At 42.3% G+C, this 14,660-nt stretch overlaps 1 protein-coding gene across 1 annotated transcript in view; it reads left to right on the forward strand.

Annotated features, from left to right (window-relative positions):
- The window catches only part of prdm6 (PR domain containing 6), a gene marked incomplete at its 5' end in the record, with an annotated part of 189,340 nt that overhangs the window by 141,100 nt on the left and 33,580 nt on the right, over nucleotides 1–14,660 (forward strand). Inside the window, one exon of the mRNA XM_079567809.1 lies at nucleotides 4,776–5,148. Coding sequence (XP_079423935.1) covers nucleotides 4,776–5,148 — 373 coding nt within the window. The remainder of the gene's footprint in view (nucleotides 1–4,775; nucleotides 5,149–14,660) is intronic.

Genomic DNA, 14,660 nt, shown 5'->3' on the forward strand with positions numbered 1-14,660 from the left:
TGCGCTCATTAAGTATTAATAAGCATTAGTAATCATTTTAGGCCTAGGGTAAGGGTTAGGTTAGGGTTGGCTATGAATAAGCGTATTATTAATGGCCTATTAGTATGTTAACAGATAAAAGTATAATAAGCAGTGTGTTAATTTTTTACAAGCTTATTATCAATGCTTATTAACACCTTATTAATACGTAACAAGCACACCTTAATACAAAGCATTACCAATTTTCCTTATATTCCCACATTTCTTGACATTGGAGATGAACCCGATATTGTAAATGTGCAGATCTTCCACACATTATTGTTTTGTTTTCTAGTTCGAGGCAAAATAATATTAATGTAAATAATATAGCGGTACCGGGCGCTCATCAGGACACAACCAGAACTGAACCAGGACACAACTTACACCGTAGGAATAACAAGCAGAGGCGACGTCCCATCCTCACGTAAGCGGGCACTTAGCAAGTTGGCTAATCCTTTTCAGAGACCGTTAGCATTAGCCTGCTCAATGTATTTTTCCTTTTGTCATTAGCGTGTAGCCTCAAACATCGCAAATCATGAACAATCCAGATGTTGTCAGCTGTTGTCAGCCATCAACCACATTTAGGTCAAAGCCTCATTCGAAGTCATTAATACTTCAAAGAGTTAGCATTCAAATAAAAAGTAGTCCCAGGTTTGATTCCTGGTCTGGAGACATTTTTTGTACATTTTGTGCGTAGACAACTTAAAGGGATATTTCAGGATTTTTGACATAGGGCCTCATTTCCTAGTTATCCAGAGTGTTGCTGATTTCTGGAAATATTTTTTTGTAATTCATGCAGTTCTTATGTTTGAAGAGTTTCTTGGGGCTAGGCTAATGCAAGGCTAGCACATTTCTATGGTATCAGCTAGCCTGCATTAAAAACAGTGTGACTCGCTCCACAGAGCACCTGAGGCAAATCACTTATAACACCAGACTAACCATATAAATGTCTGTGTCGATAGAGTAATTTTAACCATTTTGCTTTTAAAATACCTTATATTTGAGCAGCATCAGCTTCGTGGTTGTATAAGCTACACAGCGGCGGAGTGATCTGCGAGAAAATAGTCCCTCAAAATGCGATCATTCATGTGATGCAGGTCAGTTATATTCCAAAAATTATTCTATCTACATTTATATGGTTAGTCTGGTGTTATAAGTGATTTGCCTCAGGTGCTCTGTGGAGCGGGTCACACTGTTTTTAATGCAGGCTAGCTGATACCATAGACATGCACTAGCCTTGCACTAGCCTCTCTTCAAACATAAGAACTGCATGAATTACCAAAAAAATATCTCCAGAAATCAGCAACACTCTGGATAACTAGGAAATGAGGCCCTGTGTCAAACATCCTGAAATATCCCTTTAAACATGCACAATAGGTTTCCCTTGCCTGCACATGGCACTAACTCCCCTTTGTCTGAGCGCCTCTAAACAGTTTGAAATAAAGACGACGAGGTTTATTCACCCGTCGATAATGAAAAGTTAATCGAGCCGTGTCTAATCAATATTCTGATGAGAGCTGTGACTGTAGCTCAGAGAGAAACTGCTGCAGAGACACGTTTATGTGGCCTTTGCTTCAGCTGGACAGGCCTCATGACCGGTCACCAGATAAAGACAACCGGACTGAATACATGGTAAAACGTCTGCTGTAGATTACTGACGTGAATGTTAGGAGGACATGTATCGCAAGGTTATGTTGAAATATAGTGTTATTTTATGGCATCATTAACCTCTTGACTCCCACCTGAACATGTTTTCTCCAAATTCTCCAAAGGTAAAAGCTTCTACAAAACAGCAATAAAAAACGAGAAGAAAAATGAGGATGTAAACGCAACAAAAAAATACTTAGAAGTGACCAAAAGAAGCGGCAAAAATGACAAAAACTCGACAAAAAGGTGACAAAAGAGCAACAAAAAAGGGACAAAAATCCACCAAAAAAGACAAAAAAACAGTGACAAAAATCCAGTTAAAAATGACAAAAATCCAGCTGAAAAAAAGACAAAAATCCAGCAAAAAAATGACGAAAATCCAGCAAAAAAACAACAAAAATCCAGCAGAAAAAAGACAAAAATCCAGCAAAAAAAAGACAAAAATCCAGCAAAAAAGTGACAAAAATCCAGCAAAAAAAAGACAAAAATCCAGCAGAAAAAAGACAAAAATCCAGCAAAAAATGACGAAAATCCAGCAAAAAAACAACAAAAATCCAACAGAAAAAAGACAAAAATCCAGCAAAAAAAAAAGACAAAAATCCAGCAAAAAAGTGACAATCCAGCAAAAAAGTAACAAAAATCCAGCAAAAAACAAAAACAAAAATCCAGCAAAAAAAATGACAACAATCCAGCAGAAAAATGACAAAATGCCAGCTGAAAAAAAAGACAAAAAATCCAACAAAAAAATGACAAAAGAGCAGCAAAAAAGTAATAAAGTGACACACAATAAGTGACAAAAACACATAGGGGAAATAAAAAGTGTTTTGCTCAGAAGGATTTTGGATCATTTTCCTGGATATCTGGTAACTGGAGAAAATGTGCTGGTTCCGAGCGTCATCTCGGTCACAGCCTTTCCTGCTACACGTGGATACCAAACAAGTCAGTATTTGTGAATGAATGAGTGTTTTGTATGATGAGGTGATGCAGGAAACGTAGCTCCTTCATCTGTTCGCGGTTCGAGACAGTCCAGGACCGAGCTCTTCTTCCCACAAACCGTCTCTGACATGCATCAAACCCGTCTATTACAAATCTCCCTTTGGTTTTACGTCCCAAATGAAGCCAATGTGATTGAGTTGCGTAAGAGCCGGCTCTGCTCTGTGTCCGTTTAATGCGCCTTTAAAATGTCTCTGGGCTCATTTCTGATCGTTTTACATCAGGCAAATGTGAAATGCTGTTACTGTCACGATGGTCCACAGGCTCCAGGGACCAGGGTCGAGCCAGGACAGGCCCGACGCTGGAGACTTATGTCTATGCTTTAGGTTCTGTCTTGATCTGGTTTAGACACAATGCAGTTGCACTTTGGTAGATCCTTTATAGGCCTCGTTTTAGTCCTGTTTTGTCTTGATCTCGGCCTTTGGAAGGTCAGATACTTTACGAGGTGGTACTTGGTGTGAACAGTCCAATGGTCTGGTCCTCGCTTCAATCTGCACTGATGGCTCTCTGGTCTGAGCGTATGACAGTGATCAAACAGGGACTTTATGTTTTCTTAGGACAGTTTTAAATACCGTAGTGTATGAATACAGAAAGCATGTTGATGAACAGATGTGCAGACGATCTGAGGACGAGGAGGACTTTTGGGAAAGGGTTAGGGATCACATTGACACTGCTGCTAGTGCCTCTTGTGGTGTAATCTGATGTGGTGTTTCAAGCTCAGTACTACTTGTTAGAGAATTAACAATGGTGTTCGAGAGGATAGATGAAGAACAGGCAGCAGTCTGGATGTCTTATACAGGAGAAGTTTATTTACCATCTGTACAGGACCCGGAGACATGAACATGAGACATATTGCGCAAGTCCTGCCATTCAAGTCTGTCTATGCTTCCATAGAAAAGGGATAAATCCCTCTCAGAGCGTCACACTGATACACAAGCAAACATTCAGTGGCTGAGAGTCTGAGCACCACAGTCCAGGCTATGACAGAGATAGTACGACTGTACAGCTTGAACTTAGCCTATAGAAATTAATTTGTGGAAATACTAATACTAAATTACTTTTTATAATGAAACTGACTAAAACGTGACAAAAACTTTCACATTTAGAAATGACTAAAATGGGACTAAAACTAAAAGGGCTGCCAAAAACAACACTGAACAGGAGTCACCTTAAAGGACTGCAGCAAACATTAAAACAGTGAAACTCATACATATGTAGGTTATGTACCATGGTTCATATTTTGGCATTGTTGTGCAAATAAGGAAATGCTGTTTTATAGGCCTGGTTTATATCAATCAGTCAGTCAATCCATCATGTATGAAGCGATTTTTATTGTGTGTAAAGTGCTTTACAGTGTTCAAACATTCTCTAGTGTTCTAGGGCTTGGTCAAACAGAACTCCAAGATTTTTGACTCTAGAGATAAGATACACTAACATTATCCAGCCCCTGACTTGTAGAGAGTAAATTCCTGAGAATGTCACAAAAAAAAAGAGTAAGTCTCTCGCCCATTTCTGTGTGGAGTTATGAACTTTTAAAGCAATAACCAGAAACCGGAAAGAAAGAAAGAAAAAAAGAAAGAAAGAAAGAAAGAAAGAAAGAAAGAAAGAAAGAAAGAAAGAAAGAAAGAAAGAAAGAAAGAAAGAAAGGAAAGAATTCCACACATGTCAAGTAGAGGGCGCTGACATAAGAAGAGATCAGAATATAAACAACACATTATAGCCACGTGGTAAATGGACACTATGCGCCTGGGCGGCTGTGGCTACAATAGTAGCTGTAAAGTGTAATACAATGTAAGCCTACAGTCCTGTCAGGCTCAGTATTATTCCTCTATAGTACATTCTCAATCAAAACATATTTTACTGGAGCTTTTGTTTAAGGACTTAATACACTCCCGATATATTATGGCCCCCAGCAAACTGACTTGGAGACCCCTGATCTACTCTTTCAGTTTTTGAGGGCCTAGTATAATCTGGGTTTTATCGGGGTAAAGAAGGAGGTCATTCACAGTCATCCAGGTCTGTCTGAGTAGGCTTCATTGATAAACTAGGCTGACGTTTCCTAACAGCAGACTGTAAAGCTGAAACTGATAACCCCCCGTCTCCTCTCTCTGCTCCAGTGAACGTCCCGCAGTCCGTGGTTGAAGCCATGTCCCGTCAAGACTCGCTGCAGCCCTTCACCAAATCCTCCAAACCCTCCTCGTCCTCCTCCTCGCCCTCGCCGGGGCTGATGCTGCGCTCCATGGTGTTCCCCCAGTCGCCCTCGCGGAGCTTCTCTCTGCTGGACAAGGTGGGCTCCGGCGTGGTGCCCTCGGACTCGGGCTTCTCGGCGCTGGCCTCCAAGCACCAGCGCATCCTGGCCAGCCCCACCTCCACCAGCCAGCTCAGCTCCGAGTTCAGCGACTGGCACCTGTGGAAGTGCGGCCAGTGCTTCAAGACCTTCACCCAGAGGATCCTGCTGCAGATGCACGTGTGTCCGCAGAACCCCGACCGGTGAGGACACGGCCATGTTTTTACATCTCTGCATTTCACCAGCTGCCTCTGACACGCAGTGGGCGGGGTTTTCTCCTTAACGTCTTAGTTTTAATGTCACTCCAACATGGCTGTGGCGCTCCCTGGTCTCTCCCACGCTTATTCATTCACAAATACTGACATGTTCGGTATCCACGGGTCATTTCCTTTGTGGGAGACGGCAGCGGCTAAAGACGGGAGAAATATACACAGGGCGCATGTACAGACAAAGGGACTAAACTTTAGGGACTTTTTAATTCCCCTCTTTAACAACATCTGCATTTTAGTTGATCCATAAGACTCCACACAACTGCATTTGGAAGATTTTGCCACATAAGGATTTTGAATTTTTACAGATTGTTCCACTAATACAGGGGTAGGAAACGTCAGGCCCGAGAACCTCTGGCCCTCAAGATGATTTTGAGAAACACTATTACACAAATCACAGAGTACTTTTAACATTATTAGAGTTAAATGGGAGAAAAGGGTAGAAATACTGTCAATACACCCAGTTAGGTCCTAACACTGGCATTTGAAAGAAGTGCACTGGAAAAAGTGTTTTAAGGAAGAAATGACATAAATCTACTTGAAAAAAGGGATTAAATCGAAGGTTTGATTAGATTTGGTCTGGTCTTAGATGAGATAAAACCTCTAGTCGTAGTTATTCTCTTAATTCAGATAATTTTGTGTCATTTTAAGTAAAAACAATTTTTTTGTCTGATTCCAAGTGGGTTTTATTCTTGTTCCATTGGCGCTTTAGCATTTGTGTCTTGGATTAGTTCAAACCGACTCAAATTCAACACAGAAGAACTTTAATTCAAGCAATTTTAAGTCATTTATCTCATGATGGTCATTTTTCCAGTGTTTTGCTTTAGTTTGGGCTAATAATCAGTGGTTTCGGCCCTCGGTCTCTTTACAATGAAGAATATTGGCCCTCCGCCAAGAAAACGTGCCTACCCCTGCTCTAATAACTAGTAATTAGTGACTAACTAAAACCTAAACCAGATCCAAAGTCCCTCTGAGATAATCTTTGTGAGTAAATATGTGACAAAATAAAACCACACATTTAAACCTGGCTCAATCCACTCGTTAGATTGTGTTAATGAAAATATGCATAAGAAACCTTATTTTATATGAAAACATACAGTGAAAGAAAATGTTGATGTTTCAGTAATCAGTCAGTAATCTACATCTAAAGTTTCACATTGTTATCTCGACAAACGTTTTTCTCCTTTTCATCTGTCAAAAGTCATTCAAGGCCAGACACTTCAGGTGAAAATTCAGTTCAAAAATAAATCAAATTTTGCTTTGTTTTTTGGGTTCAAAGCTCAATGAAACAGGTACAAATTCGATGATGTGGAAAAACCCTTTTGGAACTGGAAAGTTTGGAGTCTGTAGGAGTAAGACATTTCTTTCGATACCACTACTTTAACGATACTTGGTTTTCGATACCGACACCTGAACAATTCTTTTTCTGATACGTATACTACGATATTTGTCGTCTAGAACCAGAAGCAGAACAATAATGTGTGGAAGATAATTTACAATCATCTCCAATGTCAAGAAATGTGTGGAAAAAATGGGGCAAAAATCTGGAAAAAAGGGAGTTAAATCAGACGAAAATTGGGGCAAATAGAGACATAACTAGTAATAAAAAATGAGGGAAAAATTGGGAAAACAAAGGAAAAAAATGGCAAAAATAAGAAAAGAATTGTGTAAAAAAAAATGGGAAAAAAGAAATTAAGGACCAACTGGACCAACAGCTACAACTTGGATCTAAAGATTTTTGGGTGCCTCTTTTAAATGCTTTCATTTTTTCGATGCCAGTAGGACCTAAGCGCTTTTTCGATACCAGTCTGGTATTGTTTAACAGCACCCAGCCCTAGTAGGAAAAACTCTGATGTTAAGGAAGAAAACTAAGCCCAAATCTCAACACGGACCACTGCGTCTAAAATCCACATGTTCACCTGGATCAGATTCAAACTGGCATTAAAGATCAAACATAATGACATCATCAAAACTAAAAACACTTTGAGCTGCAGCTTTGGCTAAAATTGTACTATTCCCTCATTCCTCTGTCTGATGGAATGTTTACAAATGATAAAGAAAATATAGCACATGTTTTTTTTTGCATATGTGACATTTCAAATATAGCGGCATTAAAAGTATCTACTTTTCACTGGTTTGACATTGTTGTGATGTTTATTATAGATCCTTTGGCACAGGATGTGACAGAGCGAAGAGGTAGACATTTCACCATTACTTCTGTGCAATCTTACTGTACCAATGGGCAATCTTCCAGTGTCACTTATGTTCCTAGTGATTCCCAAAGTGTGGTCCGGGAACCCCAAAGGATGTTTCACAGTTTGAACCAGAATAAGAAAAGGATATTTGAGTGATGTATACAGTGGGAACCAGAAAACAAACATTTGCATTTTTCTCACTGTATAGATACAGACGGCATCTCTGGAATCGCCCATATATGGTCATGTTTGAAAACAGTGAAGGCGGAAAACAATTTTGAAAAAATGTAAAATGAATATAGTTTTCTACTAAATAAAGATACAAAGACATGGAGAGGAGCAAAGTGGTTCAACAGCCCATAAATACATAAATAACGGAGAATGCTAACATAATGCTACATGTTAGCATCGGGCTAATGCTAACGGTTAGCTAGCGCTAGCTAGAACTGCCGTTTTTTCACTTCTACAGAATAATCTGCTGTGAGAAAATATCCATAGACTTGACTTTATTTGTATATGATAAATAAGTTCATATTCCACTAGAAAATGTCTAAAAAGAGTGAAAAATTGTGTTTCCCAAAAGATCCTATTTTCCCCCTCGGCGAGGCCACGCCCCCTTTTATGACGAGATGCCGTCTGTATCTATGACATGAAACCAGAATTAACTTTTACTTTTTTAGTTCAATTAGAATTTTTAAAAAAAAATTGCTAAATGCCAGAAGAATGAGAGATAGAATTTTCTTCACGGCTTTATATTACTTTTTACAAAAAAAAAAGTTTACATACATTTCATTAATATTTGGTAGCATTGCCTTTAAACAGGTTCAGGTTTCTTTACCCGTAGGTAAATTAGAGTGCAGTGGCAGGTCATCTCATACAAACAAACTGTGTAACTTGGGTCAAACGTTTTGGATTTCCGTCCACAAGCTTCACACAATAGTTGCAGGAGTTTTGGTCCATTCGTCCAAACAGAACTGGTGTAACTGAGACACATCTGTAGCCGCCTTGTGCGCACAAGCTCTGCCCATACATTTACAACTGGATTGAGATCTGGACTTTGTGATGACCACTTCAAAACATTGACTTTGTTTTCCTTAAGCCTCTTTGTAACCGGGTTGTCAGTTTGCTTTGGGTCATTGTCCATTTGGAAAACCCATTTGTGTCCAAGCTTTAACTTCCTGGCATTTAACATCATGTTGCTCCAATATTTCCACATAGAGTTCTTTCTTTATGATGTCGTCTATTTTGTGCACCAGTTCCTCCCACAGCAAAACAGCCCCACAGCATGATGCTGCCCCCCCGTATTTCACAGTGTTCTCAGGCTTTTTCCTCCAAACGTGACGATGGTCATTATGATATAAGACTTTCTTTTTTTTCTTTTATTACATTCATTGTGTCTTCTTGAGTAATACACTTTTTCTGGTTTCTTTTTAAAAGACACTAGGTTGGAACAAACAAAAGCTGTTCAATTACCTTACGCGTTTCGACGGACAAGGAACCACTTCCGTCTTCGTCAGAGGCGTCTCCCGACGTGCATGATGCGTCTCTTATTGGGAAAGTTGGGAACTACAACTACAACGCGTAAGGTAATTGAACAGCTTTTGTTTGTTCCAACCTAGTGTCTTTTAAAAAGAAACCAGAAAAAGTGGATATAAGACTTTATCCTTTTATTATTTACAGACTCCAAACTGTCTTTTTGATGTTTCTTTTGGAGTCAGAGCTTCTTCCTGGCAGAGTTCCCTCTCAGTCCATGTCGGTATAAGACTTGTTTCACTCTGGATGAAGACAATCTCTTACCAGGTTCAGCATCTTCACCAGGTCTTTTGCTTTTGTTCTTGTGTTGATATTCACATCTCAAACACAGAACCCGCCTTCTTTATGATCTGTATGATGACTGGACATTTACATCATTGTTTTAACCAATGAACCTGAACCTTCAAGAGTCTTGAAATTGCACCCAAGGATGAACCAGACTTGAGCTTTCAAGGACACGAGCTTTCGCAAATTGTTTGTGTGTAATGTAAACTTCTGACTTAGTAGAAAGTAAAAAAAGGAAAGTTTTTAACAAGTTAGTTCTGGTTTCATATCAGACATTGAGAAAAAAAATGCAAATGTGTCTTTTTATAAAGTTTATATAATCCTCTGGTTCCCGCTGCGTAAGTGAAGAAAGAAAGTCCAGCTGATTTATTGGACGAGTAACCGATATAGTTGAATCTCTATTTTCTGTTGCGATTCCGTTTGTGGAGTTTGTGAATTGTTAAAAGCCTTTTTCTCCGGCGTCTCACACAAAATCTTTGCTCCTTCGAACTGTTGTTTTAATTAGCGCGCACGCTGAACCGTCCCCGCGTTCGGCTGATGTTGCATTTCTGGGATCATTCCTCGGCGCCGTGCCCCCCGGAGTTCCCCCTCGGACGCCGCTGTCCCCTCGCTCCGACAGTCCGGGACAGGACCGGGTGTTTTAGTGCGAGCGCCACATCTGCCAACTTCATTACACATCGCGCCGCGCCATCGGACGTATCGGGGATTTTTTTTGCTTAGCTTTATTTCCGCGGCGCGGGCGAGCGAGCGGGCGATGGAGGGGGGGGGGCGCATAAATCACAGCGGCGGTCGGGGGAGAAATACCTCGCCTTACGGTGACGGCGGCAGGAAAACAGATGCCACGTGTTCGATAAACTAATACTCATAGGGAAGAAAAATGTGGCGCGGACGCGGAGGGGCGGCGCCGTCGATAACCGCAGTTTATGAGACGAAGGATTCAGCTGATGGAGCAAACGGTGACAGGAGAGAGAGGAGGGGGGAGAGAGAGAGGGGAGAGAGAAGAGAGAGTGAGAGAGAGAGAAGAGGAGAGAGAGAGGGGTGAGGAGGGAGAGGAGAGAGAGTAAAGGAGAGAGGAGAGAGAGCGGGAGAAGAGAGAGTGAGAGAGAGAGTAGAGGAGAGAGAGAGGGAGAGAGAGCGAGAGTAGAGAGAGGAGAGGAGAAGAGAGAGTGAGAGGAGAGAGAGAAGAGGAGAGAAGAGGAGAAAAGAGAGGAGAGGAGAGAGAGAAGAGAGAGGAGAGAGAGTAGCGGAGAGAGAGCACGAGAAGAGATAGAGAGGGGAAGAGGAGAGAGAGAGGAAGAGAGATGAGGGGGAGGGAGAGTGAGAGAGGGGGAGAGAGAGCGGCAGAGAGAAGAGAGAGAGTAGAGGAAAGAGAGAGAGAGAGAAGGGGGAGAGAGGAGAGAGAGGGAAGAGAAAGTAGGGAGAGGAGAGAGAAAGAGAGAGAGAGAGAGAGAGAGAAGGGGAGAGAGAGTAGAGGAGAGTGAGGAGAGAGATAGGGGAGAGAGAGAGGCTGCAGGGAAATACAATGAACGAGGGACCGTTCATCGCCACACACTTTATACACTTTCTCACTAGTTCAGACGGGTTCTCCCTTATACCTGGTGTTACTGTGTGATTATTTTTGTAGAATAATCACTCTGCGATTGTTCAAACTAAGAGACAATCGTCGCTACGACCAAAGTTTTATGGCAGCAGTTTCAGCTTCAGAAGGCGAGTTATTATCTGAGGCGAGCCCCCCATGCCAGCTGTGTTTATTTATGTGGAAAAGTGCAGAGAAAGTCCTGTAAAACGCAGAGTCATGTGCGTATGGTGTTCATACACTGTAAAAAAGCTGCAAAATTGAACTAAGCACAAACCCGCGAAACAGCAAGGCCGCTGTTATAACGAGGGACCGCTGTATAGGGAAGTAATGAAATTTTACATTTGTGATGTTAATGCTGTACATTACTCACTTAAATATGAAGACATTTTAAAGGGGCTAGATGCAAGTCAGCCATTTTATACTCACTACTGCCACCTCTGGTCACATGTGTAACTGCAGCTTCCATATTAAGCTTGTGCATGACGGCACTTCGGACCTGAAGTAAAACTTTCTGAGTGACAGTGCAGGATTTTAGAGGCAGTTGTGGTGAACAGGTCTGAGCTCATTCTACACATTAGGACATGGCTGGAACATGTAGGGGGAGGAACATACATATTTTTTTAATTTTTAAACTCTGTATAGTCCCTTTAAAGTCATTTTCCATCCATCCATCCATTTTCTTCCACTTGTCCGTTGCCGGGTCGTGGGGGCAGTTGTTGGAGCTGCCCAAATCACATTGCACCAGCCCCTATGGCTCCTCCTGCAGGTGGTGGGTCCACAGAAGGACGTCCTCATGGTTCTAACCGGGCCTGTTGGTCTCTCATAAGGAGCTTCTGAACTGCTCTTTGTCTGACCCGTCACCTATAGGACCTGTTTGCCCTGGGAGACCCTACCAGGGGCACAAAGCCCCCGACAACAGAGCTCCCAGGATCATTCAGGTGCTCAAACCCCTCCACCATGTTAAGGTGGCGGTTCCAGGAGGGGTAAAGTCATTTTATGCACAATAAATGGCAAAAGTTGTCAATATTGTTCGATTTGCTTTTGTATATCAGTATTCCCAATCCTAATACCTCAAAGTAGCAAGTATCACAGCGTTAAACGATTTTCTTTCCATAGTTTGAAAGATTTTTGCCCTTTCTTCCTTACAAAAGTCTTTCTGGACTATCTTGCTCTTTGGAGGTTCATCCACAGACGTTTAGGTCAAGGTAAAGGCCACAGCAAGACCTTCAGACGGCTCCTCTGGAGGTCTTCCATGGTGGATTCAGGATCATTACCTACTTGCAGAGGCCATCTGCCCACTTCAGCTTTGTAAGTTGTTACTAATTTGTTGGAAATTCATTGAACACAAGAAATGTTCCCTGTGCCACTGGCTGCAACACAACCCCAAAGGAAGATCGATCAACAGTTGTTATGATGTTTTCGCCATAAACCCATACACAGTAGTTGAACATGTCTAAGTAATCCTCCGGCTCGGAGACACTGACGTCCGATTAAAGGGGCTTGAACACGCACTAAAGCTGAAAACCCAATGAGACACTTGAGTCTACTCCCCTTTAAACAAACTTGTGTTGAGTCGGCGCCGCTCCGCTCGGCCGCGATCATGAATTTCTGCCCCGTGCCATCCATCACCGCTCTCTCCCTCTCATACATATTTATTGATGTTTACTGAAGACAGATGGATGTGTAGACGGAACAACATGGCCGCCCTCAGTCCGCAGGTTTGTGCTGACTCCTCTTCCTTCCTCTTCCTTCTGTCGGTTCAAACAGAATCCATCAAGTGCAGTTTGTCCGAGGAAACTGTTTCGCCGCGACGTGAGCTCAGACTGATCCGGGTTTGACGAGGTTTATCCCTGACTGCCCTCTCCCCAGACGCCTCCTCCAGCCACTCGGGCGTCCGCAGAGAGACGCGGGCCCTCCAGCGCAGGGATGTTTTAATCTGGCCTCCGAGAGCATTTCCAATACATAAACGATGATGTATGAGCTCGTTTTTCAGCACTGGCGGCACTGAAGAGTTCTTGTTCTGTACAAAACTCACACACGCTTGATGAACCTTTCAACCCCTGCCTTAACCAAGTTCTCCAGTTCGACTTTACCCAAATCGAAAAGCTTCTTGGGAAAAAAAAAGTGTCGAAAGAGCAGCAGAAATTAGACAAAACTGAGGAACAAAAGAGCGACACAAAGGTGAGAACAGAATGTGATGAAAAATAAGTGACAATGCGGCAACAGCGTGAGGAAAAAGGTCCATTTAGATGCGTAGGTCTTAGCTTTCAAATGTAGGCATTATACTGGCCTATAGGCTGTGACCTTTTAGATTTTAGCCGAACTGGAGAAAATGTGCTTGGTTATGGTGGGGGCTTAGAGGTTAAAGATCAATGCGAAAAGTCGACCACAGCCTGGAAAGGTATAGCTCTATAAGCGTTTTGTAAGGAAGAACAGGCAGGACTAAATCCCTCAAACTCTGTGATAGTCTGTGATAAAGCTGTGGTACTGGCTAGAGATGCACCAATCAATTTTTTTTGCTTCCGATACCGATACTGGGGGTTTGAGTATCTGCCGATATCTGATAACAACTGATATAAAGAGACTTTCTTAAAAGTGGCTGCTGTGAATGATTACATATCAGTGATTACTTTGATCAATTCATAAATGGAGAAACATTAAGCAATCACTGGACTTTTTACACTAGTTATACTCACATGACTCAGGCTTTAAGTAACATTAATATAAAAACTCACATAATGTGATCTGATCATTACAATATGTGCCCAGTCACAGGAATCAGGGACACAAGTCGGTTCTGGGGCATTTTGAGCTGTTCACAGATTATTAAAGTGTGGTCTCCAAGCTTTCCAACAATGTGTAACACATGGAAATCTGATCATATTTGGACATATAGCAGCGATTTCAATTTAACAACTCAAAAAGGCCCAAAGGGCAGAAAAAGGCCTCCAAAGTTTTGGGTAGTTCTCACCTCTCTCTGCTGCTCGAGTGACAATAGGGCTCATTTACATCTCATTTAGACAAGCCATACCCGCTCCTCCCGTAAAGCTGACAAGCACAGGGAGGAGAAAAGGCAAAAAGTAAGAAAAATCAAAGAAAAAAAAAGGTTTGCAAACAGGTAATATTTAAGTAAATATCTCATGCATAAATCCACTTCCCATAGAGCCTACCTCTACAGCAACTAGCAACACAATGACAACTAGCAACATTATCCCAACACACACACATGTGACCAGAGTTAGACCAGTTCTTTTCAATGTAGAGTTATGCAAATCCGCGCTACATCCTTCTGTCTTAAAACACGCTCTGAGGCGAGGAGCTGGCTCGAGAAACGTAATGGTCAGCAGGGGGCGCTGTGCATGCTCACAGCCAGGGCATCATCAGTCACATCATCAGCGGAAAAGTTAGTCTGGAAAAGTTCACTGGTTTCACGCAGAAAAATGAACTTCTGTAGTAGTATTCCATGTAGTAGTATTCCAGCGTTAGCATTTGGCTATTCAGAGCGTTAGCAAAAGGGGCCGGCCTACGTCAGACACACGGGGAATGACACGCCCCCACGGCATGAGCTTTTAAATATACCAATACTGTTATCTAAAACATGGTGAGGCTTCTTCGTGATCTCAACTAAGAGAATCTGCCTGCCCCTGTCCTGCCCCTGTCCTGTCCCTGTCCCGCCCCTGACCTGTCCCGCCCCTGTCCTGTCCCGCCCCTGACCTGTCCCGCCCCTGTCCTGCCCCTGTCCGGTCCTCTGTCCCGTGCTGACTGACGGACTGTGGGAAAGCGCACACTTCTGTTACAGCCGGTCTAACGTAAACGAACGGAGCGCGTTGAGCTCGGGTGATGGATGCGTTCAG

Source organism: Gobius niger (assembly GCF_951799975.1).
Source record: "Gobius niger genome assembly, chromosome: 1".
NCBI lineage: Eukaryota > Metazoa > Chordata > Actinopteri > Gobiiformes > Gobiidae > Gobius > Gobius niger.